General features: G+C 43.2%; 1 protein-coding gene across 1 annotated transcript in view; it reads left to right on the forward strand.

Moving 5' to 3' along the window:
• Positions 1–22,326, forward strand: part of LOC141148742 (testis-expressed protein 2-like) — a 102,859-nt gene that overhangs the window by 59,019 nt on the left and 21,514 nt on the right. The window contains exons 5-8 of the mRNA XM_073636451.1: positions 3,729–3,958; positions 6,423–6,569; positions 6,734–6,833; positions 20,766–20,898. Of these exons, the coding sequence (XP_073492552.1) occupies positions 3,729–3,958; positions 6,423–6,569; positions 6,734–6,833; positions 20,766–20,898 (610 nt within the window). The remainder of the gene's footprint in view (positions 1–3,728; positions 3,959–6,422; positions 6,570–6,733; positions 6,834–20,765; positions 20,899–22,326) is intronic.

The following is a 22,326-nucleotide window of genomic DNA, read 5'->3' on the forward strand; positions in this document are numbered from 1 at the left end:
TTGTTTTCTCAAAAGTTGGACGGACTTAGATTTGAAACATGTTTTAAATCTATCCGACGGACTCGAGTCCGGTCGAAAAGTCCGCTCGTCTGTATGCTAGTTCGACGGACAAAAAGCCATGCTAGGGCAGCTATTGGCTACTGGCTATGAACTTCCTTATTTTAGTCCGGTCGGACGTCATCACGTATGAATTCAACGGACTTTGGTTGATTGTGTGTAGGCAAGTCCGTTCATTCAGAAAGTCCGTCGTAAAGTCTGTCAAAAAGTCCGCCGGGCAAAGTCTGCCGTAAAGTCCGCTCGTGTGTACTCGGCATTAGAAGTAACTAGAACAAGATAAAAGTCTGCTGAGGCACACAAACATGTGGTCAGAATGGACAAAGAAACAATTTGGAAACCATGCCCACAAAAACACACTTTTGAGGGCCTTAATGCAAAACTACACCAGCAAACACATAAAGCAATCACCAAACCACGGCTTAGTGGGGTGTGGGTCAGGCATTATGCGCACACTCACCCCCCCCTAAAAAAAAAATATATATTTATATATATTTGTAAACCAATATAAGCACTGCAAACAAAGATTCGGGCCTCTTGTCAGGCCAAACAACCGCCACAACTGCAGGCTTTATATAACCTAGATAGACTTGCTAACAGACCCACCCAGTAAAGGACCCACCCACCAGTGTAATTGTTTCTGTCTCTTCATGTATGCCTCAAGGGCTCAAACCTGTCCATCAGGAACACACACTCTTTACAAATGAAAGAATGCATCAGCATATATATCTGTGCAGGCTAAACCTAAAAATAACAAATGTCCAAGGCTCTGGCCATGATCAGTGATACCAAAAATCTAAACATTAAACTTGTACGTTGTTGGGCATGTGGAGGGTACAAAACAGGAAATGACAACTTTGTGAGGGCTGCTTCACACAAATTGTTGACAAAGCGCATTTGTCATTCCTTATCAGAATACAAGATTAAAATATGTGTGCAGCATCACACCAGATTTATACATCCATATCTGGCCAAAAACACACAGTTCTTGATTTGGTGCAAATTTATAATTTATTAATTAATTTATAATGTAATTTCTTGGGTTTCCATGTTTTGAAGGCTGATTATGGCTGATTATTGTCAGCATGCTGCTAGAGCAGTGTTTCTCAACTCCAGTCCTCAAGGCGTACCAACAGGTCATGTTTTCAGGATTTCCCTCAGATGAAACGGCTGTGGTAATTACTAAGGCAGTGAAACTGATTAAATCACCTGTGAAAAATAATGGGAGGCCGGAAAACATGGCCTGTTGGGGAGCCTTGAGAACTTGAGTTGAGAAACACTGTGCTCGAAATTGGTTGGTTTTTGCTTGGGCTGCAATTAGTGCTGGTGGGGAAATGTTAAGCCTAATTATTGTGCTTGCCCATGGAAAACATATGACACGATTTTCAATTTTCGTGGAACCCTCCTACACATAAATACTACATTTAGACATAATTTATGGAAGGACCTGAGTCAGGAGTTATATTTAACAATACAGGGAGGACAGACCACTTCATTACGTGAAGTGGCATGCTTGGGATTCAAACCATCGACCCCAGGGCTGCTAAGCATTAGTGCTAACCTGTTAGCCACTGTGCTGCCACATGGACAGAGGCTGCATCTCTGTGCTGCCAAACAGTCCTAAGTCTCAGGGGTGCAATAAGTTAATCAATGCAGATGTACTGTGGAAGGCTGGAGAGCCATTGAACAACCTGTTTCTGGCATATGCCATCTGTTTTGAAGGCTGGGTATGGCTGATTACTGTCAGCATGCTGAACCATATCGAAATTGGTTGGTTTATGCTTGGTGAGAGGCTGCAATTAGTTCTGGTGGGGAAATGTTAAGGCTGATGATTGCCCTTGCCCATGGAAAACATATGACACGATCTGCTAAGGTGATGGAACCCTCCTACACATAAATACACATACTGCATTTCTTTGGACCTATAGGAGTTGGAATGACATCAGTCAGGAGTTATGCTTCTTAAATTAATCTGTGATATTTGGTGGTTCTTGATGTGTGAGTGTAGAATAGTGATGTTACCATCTGAATTTTGGGAATAACATTTTGACTTCTGATGTTGGTACATATATCACATTTTTTGGGCTCAAGTTTGGATCATTTGGAAATAATAAAAAACACACAAAATTGTGACTCGTTTTAAATTTGCATCAGCAATAGTATTGTTTGTGGTTTGTAAAGACACCTGCGTGAGTTTGGGTAAAGATTTTTGTGAGATGGGGAGTAACAAGTGAGAGATACAGAGAAAAATATGCTTTAACAAAACATGAAAACATTCCACATTCTAGCACTCTTAAAAACAAAATAAATGAAGAAGCAACATTGTTGCAAGGATACAGTTCATCTCAACATTAAAGTATTTATTTGGGGAAGTTACAATTATACCATTATAATCAATGGCTGAAAGTTGCATTGGACTATATAGCGCAAATTTTCACTCTCAACAACACATTTTAGCCCAGCGCTAATTTCGGTATTTACTATAGCCCCCTGTAAAAAAGGCATCAGAGTTCAAATGAGAGTAGTTTGCATATCTGAGCATGCTCAGTTGAGCTGGCATCTAGCTGTACAGAGATGGGAATTTATCTCTTCTCAGACTTTTAAAGATATTTCAGTGTATATATTACTTTTTCAAGCAGTTTAAAAGCAGATAATCTTTAAACAATATACCACATATTTCAGTATGATTTAGGCAATCATATCATGCTCTAAACATCATTTCCATGTGCAACACTTCAGGTTCTAGCAGAGTAAGGGTTTGGGCGCTGTCTGTTTTCTGGGAGCTACAGTAAATTCGATTTTGGGAGTATTTTTCACCAATGCTATAGTGAATTCCGTTTTAATGCTAATTAGCGTGATCGCGAAAATTTGCGCGATAATTAGCGCTAATTAGTACGCGGCGCTATAGTAAATGACCCCCACAGAGTCTGATTTCAGAGAACAGAACTTGTATTAATGCAGAATCCACTCATTCACAACAAACTCACTGACAGGGAACACTCACAGCAATATCAGCAAGGTGTAACAAAGCAGATCTGAGATATGACAACAGCATCTGTCTTGAGGAGCGGAATGCAGCCTGGCCGGTCCGAGCCCAAATAAGGAGGTCTCCAGAAGGATGGTGTGTCCCTATCCTTTCCCTGCTCATCTGGAACCTCTCCCTGAAACTAATCACTTTCCCTGCCAGACGGATGACCTGTCCCTTCACTACCCACATGCGATATGCACGCCAATCTTGGGAGCCAGGTTCTTAAATAGGCTCTCCCTGAACAAAGATGGCTGCTAGATTCACATGGGGTGGCAGCATCTAATCAGATAGCTTCCCCAGTGACCCTGGAAACCATAGAGGAACCATGTTCCTCTTGACTTCCTCTCCCATTGCTATGCTGCTGCGGTTGAGCGCCACCTGCAGTGGAGAGAGTAGACCTGCCTACACTTACTTTAAGAAAAATTGTTTTTGTTTCTGTCTGTTGGAAATTTGGAGATTTTCCTCACTTCTTGTGACTGAGACAGAAAGTAAGGGGAAATCTCTCTGATGGAGCCTGAAACAGTAGTATAAACCCAACAGGGGTTTCAATCCTTCCCCAATCTATCCAACACAGAAAAAAAAATGTTTTGTCTGAAATTAAAAAAATTTTTGTTTGCTTCATCTTCTTTTTCTTCTCCTTTTTTAGGATATGGGCCTCATCCATTGTCCAGCTCCGAGGGAACCAGTAACAGTAGCACAGAGAGTACAGAGGACATTCCTTATCTGCTGAAACCCAGAGACTTGTCTGGGAACGTCAGGCAGAAAATACTTCTAGACTACAACAGTTACATTGCCTGCTTCATCCCATTAGATACCATAAGTCCCATCTCCAGCCCTCATCAGAGTGCAGCCAGCAGCCCCACCCCTCGGAGAAAGGTGATCTTGTATTTTTTTTATTCAGCCAGGGATTTTTATTGTTAGGGTCATCCAGCCCCCTAGTGTCTGTTTTGATGGAGTTTTATCATCTGGTTTACTTTTTCACTCAAAGTTGTTTGTATTGGATGGGCATTGGTGATTCGAATCACTTAACCTCTTCTTATATCTCTTAGAAACACCAATGTCTACATTCATCTTCAGTAGTTTGTGTCTTCAGCCAAGCACTCTGTTTTTTTCTACATTATGAAGAATCTATTAAGTAAAGGGTTACAGTCATTTAGATTTGCGATGGCTACCTAAGCGAGGCAGAAATAGTTTTTTTTTCTTCATTTGGGACCCTGGGTGAAATAGGGAGCCAGCATGTGATTTAGTTGGTCATCAACCATGCAAAACCCGTATATAAGTTGATGGAGTTATCCTACAATGACAATGCAAACACAAAAGATCTGAAGTGCAGAATGTGACTCCTAAATTGTTTAAATTTAAATAACAGTGGTTTCCTATAGAGCAGCCTGGGTCCTTCAGACTCCATTGGTTCTGCTAAGTAAATTTTGAGTTGTCCTGGTTGAGAGCCTTACCCCCATCAACTTCAGTATTGGTTAGGGAGGCTTTTGGTCATTGCAATGGGTCAATAGTGAGCTAAATGAAGGTGGTCACATAGGCGTGCGCACAGGGTGTGCTAGGTGTGCCTTGGCACACCCTAATCACCCCCCTGTGGTGTAGATTCCCCTCTGCTTTCTGTCTTCCCCCTGCAGTGCTGCCAGCTTCCCTCTGCTCCTCTCTACCCAGCTGCTGCGGGGGGATGTTTTAGAATGGAGAGCAGGGGAAGGGACCAGTAAACATTTCATTTATCGGCCCTTTCCTTTTCTGAATGAACACAGTGAGTGATCTGTACTGATCACTCTTCTGTTCATTCTTAACCAAAGCACAGTAAACTGTTTACTATGCTTCAGTTTGTGAATGAACAGGAAGCCGCTCAGCACAGAGCACTTCCCATTCATTCACTGTGCAATGCAGCTGAGGCTGCAGACAAAAGGGACTGGGGAATCTCTGTCCTCAGTCCCTTTCTCGGTTTTAAAAGTGAGACATTGGGGGGTCTGTTAGACCCTTGTTATTTCACCAAAGCCCCCCCAATGGGGTTTCTAAAAAAAAAAATCGTAAAAAAAATAATAAAAAGTTACCGTATATTGTAAAGAATAATAAAAAATAAAAAATATTGTAAAAAAAAAAATAAAAAAATAATAAAAAGTTATATTGTAAAAAAATAATAAAAAATAAAAAATATTATTGTAAAAAAAATAAATAAATAAATAAAGCTTTTAGAAAACAAAATTAAAAAATTCTTACCTTGAACCTGGTTCCTTTCCAGTTTTAGGAGGTGCCAATGATATTGCTGTGCTTCACTGCTGCCTCCCCAAGAAAGTTAGAAATTCCATGAGAATTCACTCCAGCACATTGCACTTTAATTAAAAGTCCGCTTTTAAGTAAAATGTGAAGCATCAAATAAATATCAAATTTTATTGGTTTATTGCACTTTGTACATTTGGAGTTCCAGTCATAAAAAAATAATTACATTATTCAGCTGCATTAAATATAAATAACAACCTTTGGAAATTTTTTTTTTACTCACCTTTTCAGGTCTGTTGCTATGTGGTCCCTCGTAATCTGCCTCTTCCTCTCCATGGCATCTGACGTCATTTCCCTCGGCGCCCGTGTTCGCTAGTGCTCCTGGGAGATGTCTGTCATAATTTCCCAGAAGTCATTGGGCAGCGCCGAGGGCTTCGTTGCCATCACAACGGGGGCGGGCAGTTCCAACCACACCGCCCGTTTTGATGGCAACGTCAGAAGTGTACGGTGCTGCGCCGTACATACGGCGCATGCGCGAGAACAGGCGGTGCATGCTGGTTGCTCAGCTGCTCCAGAGCCCAGAAGATAGTGCTTGTAGACTTCACATGCCCACAAGCACTATGGAAACTGCTACGAATCAGGAATATAAGATATATTCCTCTATGAAATCGGCAATCGAGCGCCGATTATTCACACAAACGTGAGTGCTCTAAATAAGCATTAGAAACAAAAGATATGCATCCTAAAAAAAAAAAAATTAACAGAGGGAACTCCGCTTAACCCCAGCAGTATTTTTCGAAAGCCTATGGAAGCATAAAGAAACAAGGTAGGCAAACTTAGTTTTTGTTGTTGGTTATTGCTCTAAATATGCACTGGGGTTATCTTATGGTATTAAGAGGATTTTCACAAACAACTCTGTGGATTTGTGGGTGATATCTTGCTGGATCAAGGAAGGGCGAGTAAAAAAATTGCAAGGGTAGCTTGGGACAGGCCAAGATAAAATATAAATGTTTCTGCACCAAAATGTAGTTACACCTAAAGTCATTGACTGGACATAGGTGAGCACAACTCTTGCTATTTCCATGACCTAATTGATCGCCTTTGCTCATCCATACAGCAATTCGTAGAGCGTTCTCTCTCCAGCAGCCCCAATGTGTGCTGGGCAAACGCCTTCATCGGACGCATCTTCTGGGATTTCCTCAGAGAGAAATACTGGGAGGACATTGTTGCCAATAAAATCCAGAAAAAGCTAACAAAAATCAAGGTGGGACTTTCCAAACACAATACAACCCATAATTCAATGTATCCATAGCTGACTATTGCTTAAGTTGTGTATTTTGTTGGTTAGATAAAGATTTGTGAGGCTGCTGTCTGACCATAGAAAGAAAAGTGTGTCTGACAAGATTGTCTGCTTTTGTTGTCTCTCAGCTGCCAAACTTTATGAATGAGCTGACCCTAACAGAACTGGATATGGGGACATCACTTCCTCAAATGCTGTCTACCTCCAACCCCAGTATTAATGAGAGAGGTAAGCTTCTTAGATGGATAGAAAGAAAAATAAATGGTTCATTGGGAACTCTTATTTTATGGTCAATAGTTCTTTGTGAACTTTATTTTATGGAGAAAAAAATCTTGGTAAATTTTGATGCTTTGGAAAACTAATTGTCATTCAGCTAGGTTTTGATCTACTTAAAAACTAACGCTGTACGCTGTTATACTGCTTAGTTAAAAAGGCCCTGTTTCCCTTTAACACAGCGGATGGCGATGGGATGAGCTGTGAGTCTATTTATGGTCTATCAGAATGAGTGCTTTACGTTCTCATTAGCGTGGAATAGCTTTTGTGGAGGTTGGCAGTGCAGAACAATAGGAGAAGAATACACCATTATCTCCTTCATTTAGCCTGAAGTTGGCTCTGAATGTAAATAGTTGGGTTGCTCAGCCGGGAGCCTGAACAGGCACCACCGTTAAAAGGAAAATAGAGGGTATTTTCAGCCATTTTCATGCATTGAATTATAATGATAACTTTTTACTTGAAAGTCATTTATTATGCTTACAGGTCCCTCCCTTGATTATTGTAGTTTGTGCATTGTATTTAAAACTCCGGTCAGCTTGTAAAAATGGTCTTTTGGTAGCTCCTTTTTCTGTAGCAAGGCTCTAAACCTGCCCATACACAGCTTGAATTTCAGGTGATTCCTGTGAATTGGCCAAAATTCAAACTGTGGGTGGCCCAACTGAAAACACCTGGCACAACAAACTTTGATTGAGAAGTTGAAGGTGCTGGGTGGAAAAATATACTTACCTCATTCCTTGCTCCTGCAAACTTACACCCTGCTGGACAACCTCTACTTGAGCCACTCTTTTCCGCCAGTCACAAGGCCACCCCCTCACTGACATAATGGTGTACCATGCACAACTGGTGGCCGTGCATTGTTTGTGAGGACATTAGGGGTTTGCCCACATTGTGGAGAGTACCTGCTGCTAGAGAAGCGAGGAATCAGGTGAGTTACTCTGTTAGAGCTTTCTAAACTTATTTTTAATCTCTGTAGCTTTCATTAAATGATCACCTTTTAATCTGTCCCTGAAGGTGCCTGTTAAGGAACATCCTGTTATGGGGTGACAATGTTCTGTACCTGTCTCTCAATTGTGCTCCTATGATGTCACCTTATCACGTGAGTTTCCAAGGGAGATTATAAGTGGGTGTTTCAACACATATTACACAGGCATGGCCTACTGATGTCCCCATCAGGAAACCCACCCTGAGTAATGCAATGCAGTCAGCTGGAGTGCATGTAGACAGGAAATGGCTTCAGAAAGTGTGCAGGAGATAATTGGCACTCAAATTCAATAATGGACAAAAAGAAAATGAAACAGTCATTTTTTTCAGAGTAGTAAATCTTTATATTACACAGTAGTAACCTAAATGTCATTCAGTTTACATCTTAGTTAATATATAAATGTGTGAATGCTTCTTCTAGTCTGTACATAAGTAAATGCAGCATCACTGCAGAGCAACTGCCGAATAGCAATGCAGGTGTAGCGCTGTTCCCTGAAGGGTCTGCTCAGAAGATGCCCAGGTCTCCCTTGCTAGTACAAAGGCTGCCTGCCACAGACACAGATCCAAGCACACCAACAACACAGGTTCAGTCTAGGGGATGTCTTTTTGTGGATTTAACTTTCAATATATTTATAGTCTTTTGTAAGAATAAAGTACACAACCGTATAACAGCAAGCGCGATACATCAAAGATTCATAAACAAGATAAGATAGGGAAATACCTCTCCCGGGTGTTCTATGCCAACAAAATACAGTTGGTGTAGAAACAATGTCATGAGCCTATGACTATAATGCAGAATGCAATGTACACAGCTCATAATGGGGATAACATATAATGTAGCAAGCAGTCAGCATGGCTCCTCCAGCCAAAGGCCCACGAAAGTACCAAGCAAAACCCTGTGAGCCAGGATCATCCAGGAAGGAGGCTTTTTGTGGATTTTATTTGCAGAAACTTGAACAGGAGGGGATTTAATGGTTCGGGATACTCCAAAATGATAGCAGAAATAAACAGGAGGACAAACTACCTACAAAGTCCTCCTTAAGCAGCCTTGACTGGAGGTAATAGGGAATGGCCAGTATTTCTAAATCTCTATAAGAGCAGACCCAGTCCATCCAGTAACCTCTGGCACTCAGTTTACTCTAGGACATGCATCTCTGAGAATCCAACACCAGGCCTTACAATGTCCTAGGACAGCTGTCTGCCACCCATCTTCCATGGGACACTCTTCAGTGTGGGAGACACAGATCCTTCTCCAAGCCAGACTCCAAGATAATGGCCTCCATCAAAAATCCTTTTAGCATACCTTCTCTAGGCCCTCAGTCCATCAATTGCTAAAGCCCAAACAGCAACTTCAGTGCACACACTACATCCTAGGGGCAGCAGCCCCAGGAGAAGCCACCTTCTGGGCACCCCCTACCCTCAAGAGCCAATAAAAGTACTCCTTTCTAAATGTGGCATGGATCAAAGCCTAGCATAGTGCACATCAGAGTGTTTGGATGTAAAGCATATGCCTATATTCCAAGTGAAAAGCGATCCAAGCTGGAGAACAGAGCCAAAGAGGGGATTCGAGTAGGTTACAGCGAGCAAACTAAGGGTTACAGAATCCTACACCCAAGACTGACAAAGTGACAATAAGCCATAGTGTTTATTTTGATGAGACCCCATCACCAGAAACACCAATCCCTAAAAGCTGTGAAGTGAATATGCCAAGCAAACCAGAAGAAAAAGTCGACCAAAGCGAACCTGTACAGGAGTCAGAACAAGAGGTGGAACTCACAATGTCTAAATCAAGTTTCCCACCAGATCCTGCTGAACTGTTTGAAGTCAGAAGATCCACTCGGACTACAAAGGGGATACCATCCCGCAAGCTGTCATACACTGTCAAAACACACAGCGTATTTGAACCACCATCCTGAGAAGACATAGAAAAACTGCCAATATGTGAAGCCAATAACTGGACAAAGGCAGCAGAGGAATTAAAGTCACTTCAAGAAAATAAAACCTGGACACTCACAGAGCTCCCTCCTAACCGCAAAACTATAGGAAGTAAGTGGATTTTCAAGTCAGACGCAGAAGGGAATAACCACAAATACAAAGCCAGACTAGTTGCCAAGGGTTACTCCCAGAAATTCGGTGAAGATTACAATGAAACATTCGCTCCCGCCGTAAAACACTCCACCATCAGAGCGCTTCTTAGCATTGCACCTGGGAAAGGCATGCAAGTCAAACACCTAGACGTTAAAACTGCTTTCCTATATGGAGAAATTAGGGAAGATCTCTACATGGAGCAAACACCAGGGTTTGAACAAGGAGACAACCTTGTGTGTAAACTTCAGAAGAGCATCTACGATCTTAAGCGATCTGCAAGGATGTGGAATGAGAAAGTGAACAAAGTACTTACCAGAGAAGGAGCCTCAAGAAGTAAAGCAGACCCCTGTCTCTACTCCAGGAATCAAGGAGACAGGTGGATATACATCCTTATCTATGTTAATGACATTATAACCTGTTTTGAACAAGAAGGGGATTATAATCAGTTCACATGCTGAAGAAAAATTTTGAAATCAAAGAGCTAGAGAACTTTAGCTACTATCTGTGAATCCAAATAGAGAGAGAAGAAGATGGAAGTTCTTCTCAACCAATCTCAGAAAATCTCTGAAATCTTGCAACAATTCCATATGCAAGATGCAAAGGAAGTGAAAACTCCTATGGAACCAGGCTATCAAAAGAGCAATGAAGTAGAAAACTTGCTACCCAACAATGATATGTATCAGAGAGCAAGTGGTAAGCTGCTATATGTTGCCACTGTGACAAGACCAGACATAGCAGTGGGCATACTATGCAGGAAAGTTTCAGCTCCCTGTCAGCGTGACTGGAATGCAATAAAAAGAATGATGCAATACCTCAGGAACAATGCAGATGAATTTACAGCTACCAGCAACATCAAATTCAAAACTGGTCGGATATGTGGATGCTGATTGGGCCGGGGACTGCATAGACCGCAAATCCACAAGTGGATTCATCTTCCAGTATAGGGAAGGAACCATAAATTGGTCTAGTCGAAAACAAGCAACTGTCGCTCTATCTTCAACTGAAGCAGAGTACATTGCAGCAGCACACGAGTGTAAAGAAGCAATATGGATTTGTCAACTTTTTGTGGACATTGGAATAGACATGTCAAAACCAACTCCAATTTTTGAAGACAACCAGGAATGTATAAAAGTTACACAAACAGAAAGGGTCAATCCTAGGACCAAACACATCGACCTCAAGTATCACCTACTGAGGGACAATCAAGAACAAGGTGTTATTGACATTCAATATTGTCCGTCAGAGGAGATGACTGCCAATGCACTCACCAAGCCTTTGTTGAAAGAATGTCATAGTTATTTCCAGAAGAAGCTGAATATAATTTGACAAAGTGCATGCTGTTGAGAAGGGGTGTTGGAAGGACAAAAGCATGTAATATAAAGTACTGTGAATTATATACTGTATGCATTATACCTATCTATCCAGCAGGTGGCACTGTAGTGTTATCTATGGTAATGTAATTAGGGGAAGTGTTATCTCTCTCAGTGTATGTAGTTTTGTGCTCCTTGTTTCTGTTCCATGATAAAGATATCCTCCATAAAAGTATTCTCTGTATCCAAGAAGCTTCCAGCACATAAGTATGCAAAACATGCGCTAGTCACCCCCATACTTAAAAAGCCCTCACTGGACCACACCAATCTTAACAACCTACATCCCATCTGCTTACTCGCCTTCTCCTCCAAACTTCTTGAAAGACTGGTCTACAACCGACTAAGCAACCATCTGACCATGAATAAACTTCTTGATCCACTTCAGTCCGGATTTCGCCCTCAACACTCCACGGAAACTGCTCTCCTTAAACTCTCAAATGACCTACTAACGGCTAAAACCAATGGACACTATTCTGTACTACTTCTCCTGGATCTCTCTGCTGCCTTTGACACAGTGGACCACCCCCTCCTCCTTAATAAACTCCACTCCTTTTGTCTCCGTGACTGTATTCTTCGCTGGTTCTCATCCTACCTATCCCACCGCTCCTTCAGTGTCACTTACAACTCTACTTCGTCCTTTCCTCTTCCTTTCTCCATTGGGGTCCCCAAGGTTCTTTTCTTGGACTCCTCCTTTTCTCAATCTACACCACCTCCCTGGGTCAGTTGATTGCCTCCCACGGCTTTAAATATCATCTCCACACTGATGACACCCAAATCTATCTCTCCACCCCCCAGCTCTCTCCATCTATCTCCTCACACATTACCAACTTACTAGCAAACATATCAGCCTGGATGTCACATCACTTCCTCAAACTCAACCTATCCAAAACTGAGCTCATGATATTTCCTCCCTCAGGTGCTACTTCCCCTGATTTCTCTGTCAATATCAACGGCTCAACTATCAACCCATCCCCCCACGCCAAGGTCCTAGGTGTAATCCTGGACTTTGAACTAACCTTTCGGCCCCACATTCTATCATTATCCAAAATTTGCCGCCTCAACCTCCGCAACATATCCAAGATATGTCCCTTCCTAACCAATGTCACCACAAAGCTTCTAATCCACTCCCTGGTCATCTCCCGCCTCGACTACTGCAACTCGCTCCTCATTGGCTTACCTTTAAATAGGCTATCCTCACTTCGGTCTATCATGAATGCTGCTGCCAGGCTCATCCACCTCACAAACCGCTCAGTGTCTGCTATACCCCTCTGTCAATCCTTCTATTGGCTACCACTCAGTCATCGAATTAAATTCAAAATACTAACTATAACTTACAAAGCCATCCACAACCTGGCCCCCAGCTACATCTCTAACCTAGTCTCAAAATACCAACCTAATCATTCTCTTTGCTCCTCCCAAGACCTTCTGCTCTCAAACTCCCTTGTCACCTCATCCCATGCTCACCTTCAGGACTTCTCCAGAGCCTCTCCCATCCTCTGGAATGCTCTAACCTAATCCGTCCGATTTTCTCCTACTTTATCCACTTTCAGACGATCCCTGAAAACTCATCTCTTCAGCGAAGCCTATCTGGCCCCCACCTAACAACTGTACATTTATCCTCTCAATTAGCACATCACCCACAGTTATTACCTCTTGTATCTCTTGACCTTCCTGTAACGAGCCCCTGCTTGCTCGATTCCACTCTCCTGACACTCCTCTGCGGCTATTGAATCAGATTGCAGATTGCAACATCTGATGGTTCGGTCAGATTTGAACTACAGCTATGTGCCATTCTAATCCAGTTGTGATAGCTCAGAACAAACACCAGGCAGGCTGTATGTAAGTTCAAACAGGAATCTCACTTTTATTGGATGCACACAACACACATTTATACACAGCAGTTTGAACGCCCCGCCCCCAACAATCACTTTCCTATTGGTCAATTGTAAAGTACACTTTAGTCCTCAATTAGGTTCTCTTGGCCATGCAAATGAGGACTTGAAACAGGGTCAGCAGGGATTGATCCAAAAGCTTGAATAGGAGGACTGATATGTGTAATGACATAGAGAAACCCCAGGGGGTAATTAAAGTACATAAACAAACAGTCAAACACAGAACAATGCCTTCCTTCCAGACCATGGAGCCGTCTGGAGGGGGTTAGCCTTAAAACAGGGCAGAAGACCCCCCCCCCCCACTGTATAAATAGAATCAAAGGAGAAATACTTCAGTATTCCAAGCTTCATGACACTTCTGTCTTGGATTGTCAGCTCTAAGGAGCAGGGCCCTCTGATTCCTACTGTATTAAAGTGTATTTGTACTGTCTACCCTCAAGTTGTAAAGTGCTACGTAAACTGTTGGCTAATAATAATAATAATAATAAGAGGAGCAGGTCACATGGTTGCTTCTACTGCTGGTGACAGCCCCAAACCACCATCAGGGTGGTGTGAGGCCTATGGGCCACCACTGTGTATCTAAATTGGTTGCTGTTTGCTAACACTCTCTGCAATGAGGTTTTCTGCCAAAGCAGACCGTGTCACGCTGTGGATTACAAATGCTTTCACTGGACAACAAGCTCTTCATCGAGAGTTATAGAGCCCCAACGCCAGCAGACGGTGGCTAAGCCACCACTGGCTAATGGCTCAGGGACTGAGACTCATAGATAAGCCATTAGATATTTTTGACTATTGTACTTTTATTTGACATTGCCTGTTCCAGTGTTTGATAATGTGTTCACACATTTATATTTAATCTCCTTGCCCCAAACTTCCTTTCCAGGGCTTTTCCTGTTTCAGTAAAGCCCATTCAACTGGTTCTGGTGTGTTGGCTACTCAGTTTCAGGTAGAGGGCCGGTCATCTCTGGGAGTGGTAGCAGGACCCAAATAAATTCAGCAGGTCCTAAGGGGGTAGGTCTGTCGAATTCGTACGTGATGACGTACGAACGGACTAAAACAAGGAAGTTCAGAGCCAGTAGCCAATAGCTGCCCTAGCGTGGCTTTTTGTCCGTCGAACTAGCATACAGACGAGCGGACTTTTCGACCGGACTCGATTTCGACGGATTGATTTAAAACATGTTTCAAATCTAAGTCCGTCCAACTTTTGAGAAAACAAAGTCCGCTGGAGCCCACACACGATCGAATTGTCTGACGAAATCCCGTCCGTCGGGCAAAGTCTGCCGTAAAGTCCGCTCATGTGTACGCGGCATTAAAGTTTACCTTTAAGGCTCTCTACTCACATCGCTGTTGCCAATCACAGCAGTGCACATAACAGTTGTACACAATGAAAGGCTTTGATTCATGCCTTTCAATGTGTACTAATGTGATGTGCTCTGTGGTTGGTCACAGGTATCACATGGTGCAGACAGGGCAAATCATAGTCCATCTGTACCATGTGATTAGCTGTGGCCCATCACAGCTAATCACAATAGTAAACACTAAATGCGTAGTCTTTTTTTCAGAAAAAAATGGTTGCTTATAACTGTAAAATTCGAAGTTATAAGCAATCATAGTGTGTAAAAAAAATCCTGATAACCTCCCCAGAGTAGTACAGTGCATCCTTTTAGAAAAAGAAAAACGTGTTTTTTTTTTTTTTTTTAAATATTGATCTTTTTTTCATATGTTTTGCAAAAAATGAAAAAAATAACTGTGGTGGTTAAACACCACCAAAAGAAAGCTCTATTTGTGTAAAAAAAATTATAAAAATTTCTTATGGGTACAGTGTTGCATGACTGTGCAATTGTCATTGAAAGCGTAACAGCGCTCAAAGCTGAAAACTGGCCTGGGCAGGAAGGAGATAAAAGTGTCTGGTATTGAAGTGAATAAAAAAAAAAAAACCTTTAATATTACCCAAGCTATTAGTAATATCAGCTTTGATTTTTTATTCCATATATTTATATAAATGTTAATATGAATCGTTGTATGTCTTCCAAATTTAGAGTATAATCTATAAATAAAAAACAATAATGTAGCACCAATGTCCAGAATATATAAACTTGATGTACAATAATAAACATAAAATCTGGTAGTGCAAAAATAAAAACACAAAAGTCCAAATGTGCAGAGAATAAGTCCCATGATGTACATAGGGCTGCCACCTTTTCTTCAAGCCAAACCCAAACACTTTAGCAGTCTGGGACACCTCTGGGTGGCCCAAGGAGAGTAGTAATGCGGTGCACATAGCGTGCCGCAGCAAACTGTGGGTGTGGCCAAATTGCTCTTGCTGCAATCATCCTCCTGCCCCCCCCCCCTCCAGTGATGCCAAACCTGCCCCTGAGACAGCCGCTCGCAGCTGTCTGTCTATTTTGGTTACTTAGGGAGCCACAGCCTGATCTGAATAATGTATCCGGGTTTCAGTCCACCTGCAACTCGGACACATGATTCAAAACCCGGACTGTCCAGATGAATTCCAGACGGATGGCAACCCTAGTTATAACGTATATAATTTGTAAAAATATACAGTAGACACAGATAATCAATAAATAATTTCCACCTCTTAAAAGCACAGTAGTTTTTAACTCTCTAACTGAAACTGTAGAGAGTATGGAGGGAGCAGAGAATTTGAAAATCATAAATATTCTCGTGATGAATTTCAGATTTAGCTGACATTTTTTTTCCCCGACTTATTAAATTCAGTACAAAAAGCGTTCCCTTTAATCTACAGCTAGATGTCACCAGCACAAAATCTTTCTTGCTCCAGGGTAATATCCTGTATCTCGGCTGACTTAAGTACCTCTATATATGATGTGGCATCAGCACCTGGCAATAGCACCAATTCCAGGACGGTTGTGTTATCTCAGGGCTTAGTCAGGAGCAGCTGCTGTTGCTGGCAGCGGGCAGCGCCATGTGCTCCATGTTAACAGCAACAAAACCATTACCAGGAAATATGTTATTTTGCAGGCTAAACCACAAATTACATTCAAGGCCTTAGGCTGGGTTCACACTGGTGCGACACGACAGCCGTCCTACTTTGGATCCGACTTTGCCCTGCGACATGAAGCCGGCATGTGTCCGACTTTCAATGAACGGGGATCCGACTTGGATCCCCGCCAATGCCGGCACTGTGTTTGGTATGAATCTTTAGGGGGGAACTCCGCGCCAAATTTTAAATAAAAAACCGGCATGGGTTCCCCCTCCAGAGGCATACCAGGCCCTTGGGTCTGGTATGGACCTTGAGGGGAACCCCCTACGCCGAAAAAAACGGCGTGGGGGGTCGCCCCCAATCCATACCAGACCCTTATCCGAGCACGCAGCCCGGCCGGACAGGAATGGGGGTGGGGACGAGCGAGCGCCCCCCCCCCTCCTGAACCGTACCAGGCCGCATGCCCTCAACATGGGGGGTGGTGCCTTGGGGGAGGGGGGCGCGCTGCGGCCCCCCCACCCCAAAGCACCTTGTCCCCATGTCGATGAGGACAAGGGCCTCTTCCCGACAACCCTGGCCGTTGGTTGTCGGGGTCTGCGGGCGGGGGGCTTATCGGAATCCGGGAGCCCCCTTTAATAAGGGAGCCCCCAGATCCCGGCCCCCCACCCTATGTGAATGAGTATGGGGTACAGCGTACCCCTACCCATTCACCTAGGAAAAAAGTGTCAATTTAAAAAAAAACACTACACAGATTTTTAAAGCATTTTATTAGACAGCTCCGGGGGTCTTCTTCCGACTTCGGGGGTCTCTCCGGTTCTTCTCCACACTCTCCGGATCTTCTGCCGGGCTCCTCCGCTCTCTTCTGCTCTTTTGCCGCTCTTTTGCTAAAGCGGAGGAGCCCGGTCTTCAATCTTCTGCCTTCTGCCCTCTTCTCCTGATGTTGACACGACGCTCTCTGGGGCTAGAATGCTCTCTGTGCGCTCTGCTCTGACTTATATAGGCGGTGACCCCGCCCCCTTATGCCGTCACAGTCCCTGGGCATGCTGGGACTGTGACGTTTTAGGGGGCGTGGTCATCACCCAATGACCACGCCCCCTTATGCCGTCATAGTCCCAGCATGCCCAGGGACTGTGACGGCATAAGGGGGCGGGGTCACCGCCTTTATAAGTCAGAGCAGAGCGCACAGAGAGCATTCTAGCCCCAGAGAGCGTCGTGTCAACATCAGGAGAAGAGGGCAGAAGGCAGAAGATTGAAGACCGGGCTCCTCCGCTTTAGCAAAAGAGCGGCAAAAGAGCAGAAGAGAGCGGAGGAGCCCGGCAGAAGATCCGGAGAGCGTGGAGAAGAACCGGAGAGACCCCCGAAGTCGGAAGAAGACCCCCGGAGCTGTCTAATAAAATGCTTTAAAAATCTGTGTAGTGTTTTTTTTTTAAATTGACGCTTTTTTCCTAGGTGAATGGGTAGGGGTACGCTGTACCCCATACTCATTCACATAGGGTGGGGGGCCGGGATCTGGGGGCTCCCTTATTAAAGGGGGCTCCCGGATTCCGATAAGCCCCCCGCCCGCAGACCCCGACAACCAACGGCCAGGGTTGTCGGGAAGAGGCCCTTGTCCTCATCAACATGGGGACAAGGTGCTTTGGGGTGGGGGGGCCGCAGCGCGCCCCCTCCCCCAAAGCACCAACCCCCCATGTTGAGGGCATGCGGCCTGGTACGGCTCAGGAGGGGGGGGGGCGCTCGCTCGTCCCCACCCCCATTCCTGTCCGGCCGGGCTGCGTGCTCGGATAAGGGTCTGGTATGGATTGGGGGGGACCCCCACGCCGTTTTTATCGGCGTAGGGGGTTCCCCTCAAGGTCCATACCAGACCCAAGGGCCTGGTATGCTCTTGGAGGGGGAACCCATGCCGGTTTTTTATTTAAAATTTGGCGCGGAGTTCCCCCTCAAGAACATCTGAGCACAAGTCGCGTGCCAAAGTCGGATCATGCAAGACGGCAATCCGACTTTGATCCGACTTCAATGATAGTCAATAGACTGAAGTAGGATCAAAGTCGGACCAAAGTAGTACAGGGAGCATTTCTAAAGTCGGAACGACTTGTGTCGGACCAGTTAGGACGGCTCCCATAGGGAAACATTAAATTTCACACGTCATGCGACATGAGCTCCCAATGTCGGAGCGTTTGTCGGACCAGTGTGAACCCAGCCTTAATCCACAGATTGAACCCCATCTCTCTTAACTCTTAGCAAGCATGCTGTAAGAGATCCACCCTTCAAAAGTAAAACTTGGAGAAACCAACAGTGTATCTCTGGGCAAAATAAAAAAGAAAGCATGTACATCTCTGTAGGACATGCCCATTTCCCCATGTTTTATCCCTTCAAACATACTGCAAGCACAGGAAAATACCTGATGATTCTCCCAATAATCCAGTAAACTCCTGACATCCTGTTTGAGCTGACAACACAGCGTCTCTGCTCTTCATATGCATGCACTGATTTATTTTCCAGAAAAATTGATGCTACGTCCTTGGTACTTCCAAGGGCATGCTCCCATGTTGTGTAGGGAAAGGACTCTTGGGAGATTTAGCTCTGGGTGGCAATGCCTACATCAGTTGGAACTGAGCCAGGGCTTTTTTTCAGGGGGAACTTGGTGGAACTCAGTTCCACCACCTCTGGCTCAGACCCTTTGGTGCCTGCTCACCACAATCACTTGTAAACACAGAAGTCTGGTTTCTGTGTTTACAAGTGACAGCTCTGCACTCTGTATGTAATGCAATCCTGGTATTTCATGCCCCTTTAAGACCCTCCTACTGTTTTCATGAAATTTGACTGAACACACCCACTATTTGATGTGATTTGGAGGGTGTGTGTAGGGGGAGGGGTTTTGTGGGGCCCGTGGTTAAGTTCCAGCACCTATTGTTTGAGAAAAAAAGCCCTGAACTGACCTAATCCATCCTGCTGATGCCTCCTTCCAGCAGCTATACCAAAAACACTGTGCACCAAAAACCCCTCATGGACTGTGGAGGCAGAACTACATGTGAAACTGGGTCCTTGAAAATACATTTTATCCTATAAAGTTACATTGCATAAAAACATGATATATAAGTAAACATCATATTAGGATAATGCTCAGATATCCCTCAAAATGGCTGCTGATTCTGTGGGCCATGTTCAGCCCTTGTGAATTGATATGATGAAACGCAACATGTTTCGAACATATAGTTCTTCCTCAGGGGTAGTAGTGGGTTTTCAGACTTCCAGAACGAAAATGTGACAATCATTAGTTATATAAAGAGTGTTAAACATCATATTAGGATAATGCTCAGATACCCCTCAAAACCATCAGATACATGCAAAAGGCTGCCGATTCTGTGGATTAAGTTCAGCCCTTGTGAATTGATATGATGAAACCCAACATGTTTCAAACTTATAGTCCTTCCTCAGGGAAGTAGAGGGTTTTGAGAATTCTAGAACGTGAATATAACAATCATTAGTTACATAAAGAGTGTTAGGCAATCATAAATTGTATGTTCTTTTCTGCTTTTTTGTGGATTGTAAATATTAACAGAAGCCTTTACTGCTTTGTAGTGAACTGTGGATTTTACATATATATATAACACTCTTAATGTAACTAATAATCCACAGAATCGGCAGCCTTTTGCATGTATCTGATGGTTTTGAGGGGTATCTGAGCATTATCCCAATATGAACAAGGGCCATGATCATCGGGTATTATTTTAATGAAAGCTGAAATCACATATACATTATATACATACAGTATAATACAAATATAGTATGTATATACTGTAATATACTATACATAGTTACATCTGGTTGAAAAAAGACTCAAGTCTATCCGGTTCAACCAACATGGAAAAAACTGTTGATCCATGATCCAATTTGCTCCAGTGTGGTAAAAGAATCGGATATTCCCTGGATCAACTTTACCTATAAATGTGAGTATCCAGTTATATTATGTACATTTAGGAAATAATCCAGTTTTTTTTTTAAACAACCTACTGAGCTGCACAGAACCAACTCTTGAGGGAGTCCATTCCCCATTTTCACAGCTCTTACTGTGGAGAAGCCTTTCCATATTTGCTTTTCCTCCAGACGTAAAGAGTGCACCCTTGTTCTCTGTAATGACCTGAAAGTGAATAACTCAACACCAAGTTCACTATATGGACCCCTAATGTATTTGTACATGTTGATCATATCCCCCCTTAATCTCCTCTTCTTGAGACAGAATAAATTCAGTTCAGCTAATCATTAACATATATTTTATACATGGTAAACATGTTATTTTTCCTTAAATACCCAAAGCGATCCCCTATTTAACCCCTTCTTTATACTCACCTGGTCCTGTGATGGGAGCTAAGGCACCCTTCACACTTCTGATAATGAAGAATCACACAATTTCAGAATGTAGCCATTTGTAATTCATAAACTGTATGATTCTCAGCAGACTGGACAAATCTCATACATATATTCAGGAGAATGGAAGAAAAGTCGCTCTATGCAGATTTGCTGAGTCTCTTAGCTTTCAAACCTCTCATTGCTATTCATTACTGTACCCGCCCTCTCTATGTCAATGTGTCCTCAGGTTTGTGGATGGATATGGAAGTTTCCTACAGAGGATCCTTGCAAGTGACATTAGAAACAAAGATGAATTTATCCAAGCTGGGGAAAGACTCAGTCGTGGAGGAAGGTGGACTGCCCAGGAGTCGTAGAGAGCGGTAAATTATCCTTTTTTGTTAATAAACTATACCTTTCTCCCCCCCCCCCATCATCAACATGTCAATGACATTTTTAAATAAATCCTCTCCATTTCCAATATATACTATATTTTAAATCAAATGACCCAATTTTCTCTTGCCTCTACGCTTCTCTATACAACGCAGGCAGACCATGGCTAGTGGGAGGAGCCAGCAGGGTGCTGTACATAGTTTCCTGAAAACAGAACAGCCCCCTGCCTCAGTGCTCCTCTCAAGATCCCTCTGCCCTGATGCAAGCACTGGGCTGGCTCTTGGGAGGAGTTATGCAAATATCAAAAGCTGTGATGGGTGGATGTCAGTCTGGAGGACATGCAAACTGCCCTAGGTAACACTCACATGTGAAGCTGAGCTTCATGGCTGAAAGAACTGGAAAGAGAATTCCAGGTTTTCTGACACTTTAAATAATTCGTTTGAGCCACTTTGGACCAATCAAATTATTTGCATTTAGATTGGTGGATTGGGCCACCTTGGACCAATCAAATTATTTGCATACCAGATTGGTGGATTGGTCCACCTTGGACCAATCAAATTATTTGCATACCAGATTGGTGGATTGGGCCACCTTGGACCAATCAAATTATTTGCATACCAGATTGGTGGATTGGTCCACCTTGGACCAATCAAATTATTTGCATACCAGATTGGTGGATTGGTCCACCTTGGACCAATCAAATTATTTGCATACCAGATTGAGGGATTGGTCCACCTTGGACTAATCATCTTATTTGCAGCCGGAAAAGACTGGCTGCTGCTCAGTCTATAATATAAAGTAGCCAACCAGATCAAAGAACACATACACAACGCTCCTGACCTCTAATGGAAATTATGGTTTTTACCACAATTTTAATTAGAGGTCCTGAGCTCTGTGTATGTGTTCATTGATCTGGTTGGCTACTACTCCTAGTGCTTCCACAGCTGCCTGGGGCTATCTATAGTTCTTTCACCCACGGAGCCAGATGGAAGTACAGCGCCTTGAAGAAGTATTCATACCCCTTGAAATTTTCCACATTTTGTCATGTTACAACTAAAAACGTAAATGTATTTTATTGGGATTTTATGTGATAGACCAACACAAAGTGGCACATAATTGGGAACTGGAAGGAAAATGATAAATTGGTTTTCACAATTTTTTACAAATAAATATGTGAAAAGTGTGGGGTGCATTTGTATTCAGCCCCCCTGAGTCAATACTTTGCAGAACCACCTTTTGCTACAATTACAGCTGCAAGTCTTTTTGGGGATGTCTCTACCAGCTTTGCACATCTAGAGAGTGAAATTTTTGCCCATTCTTCTATGCAAAATAGCTCAAGCTCTGTCAGATTGGATGGAGAGCATCTGTGAACAGCAATTTTCAAGTCTTGCCACAGATTCTCAATTGGATTTAGGTCT

The sequence above is a fragment of the Aquarana catesbeiana genome, linkage group LG06 (genome assembly GCF_042186555.1).
Source record: "Aquarana catesbeiana isolate 2022-GZ linkage group LG06, ASM4218655v1, whole genome shotgun sequence".
Lineage (NCBI taxonomy): Eukaryota > Metazoa > Chordata > Amphibia > Anura > Ranidae > Aquarana > Aquarana catesbeiana.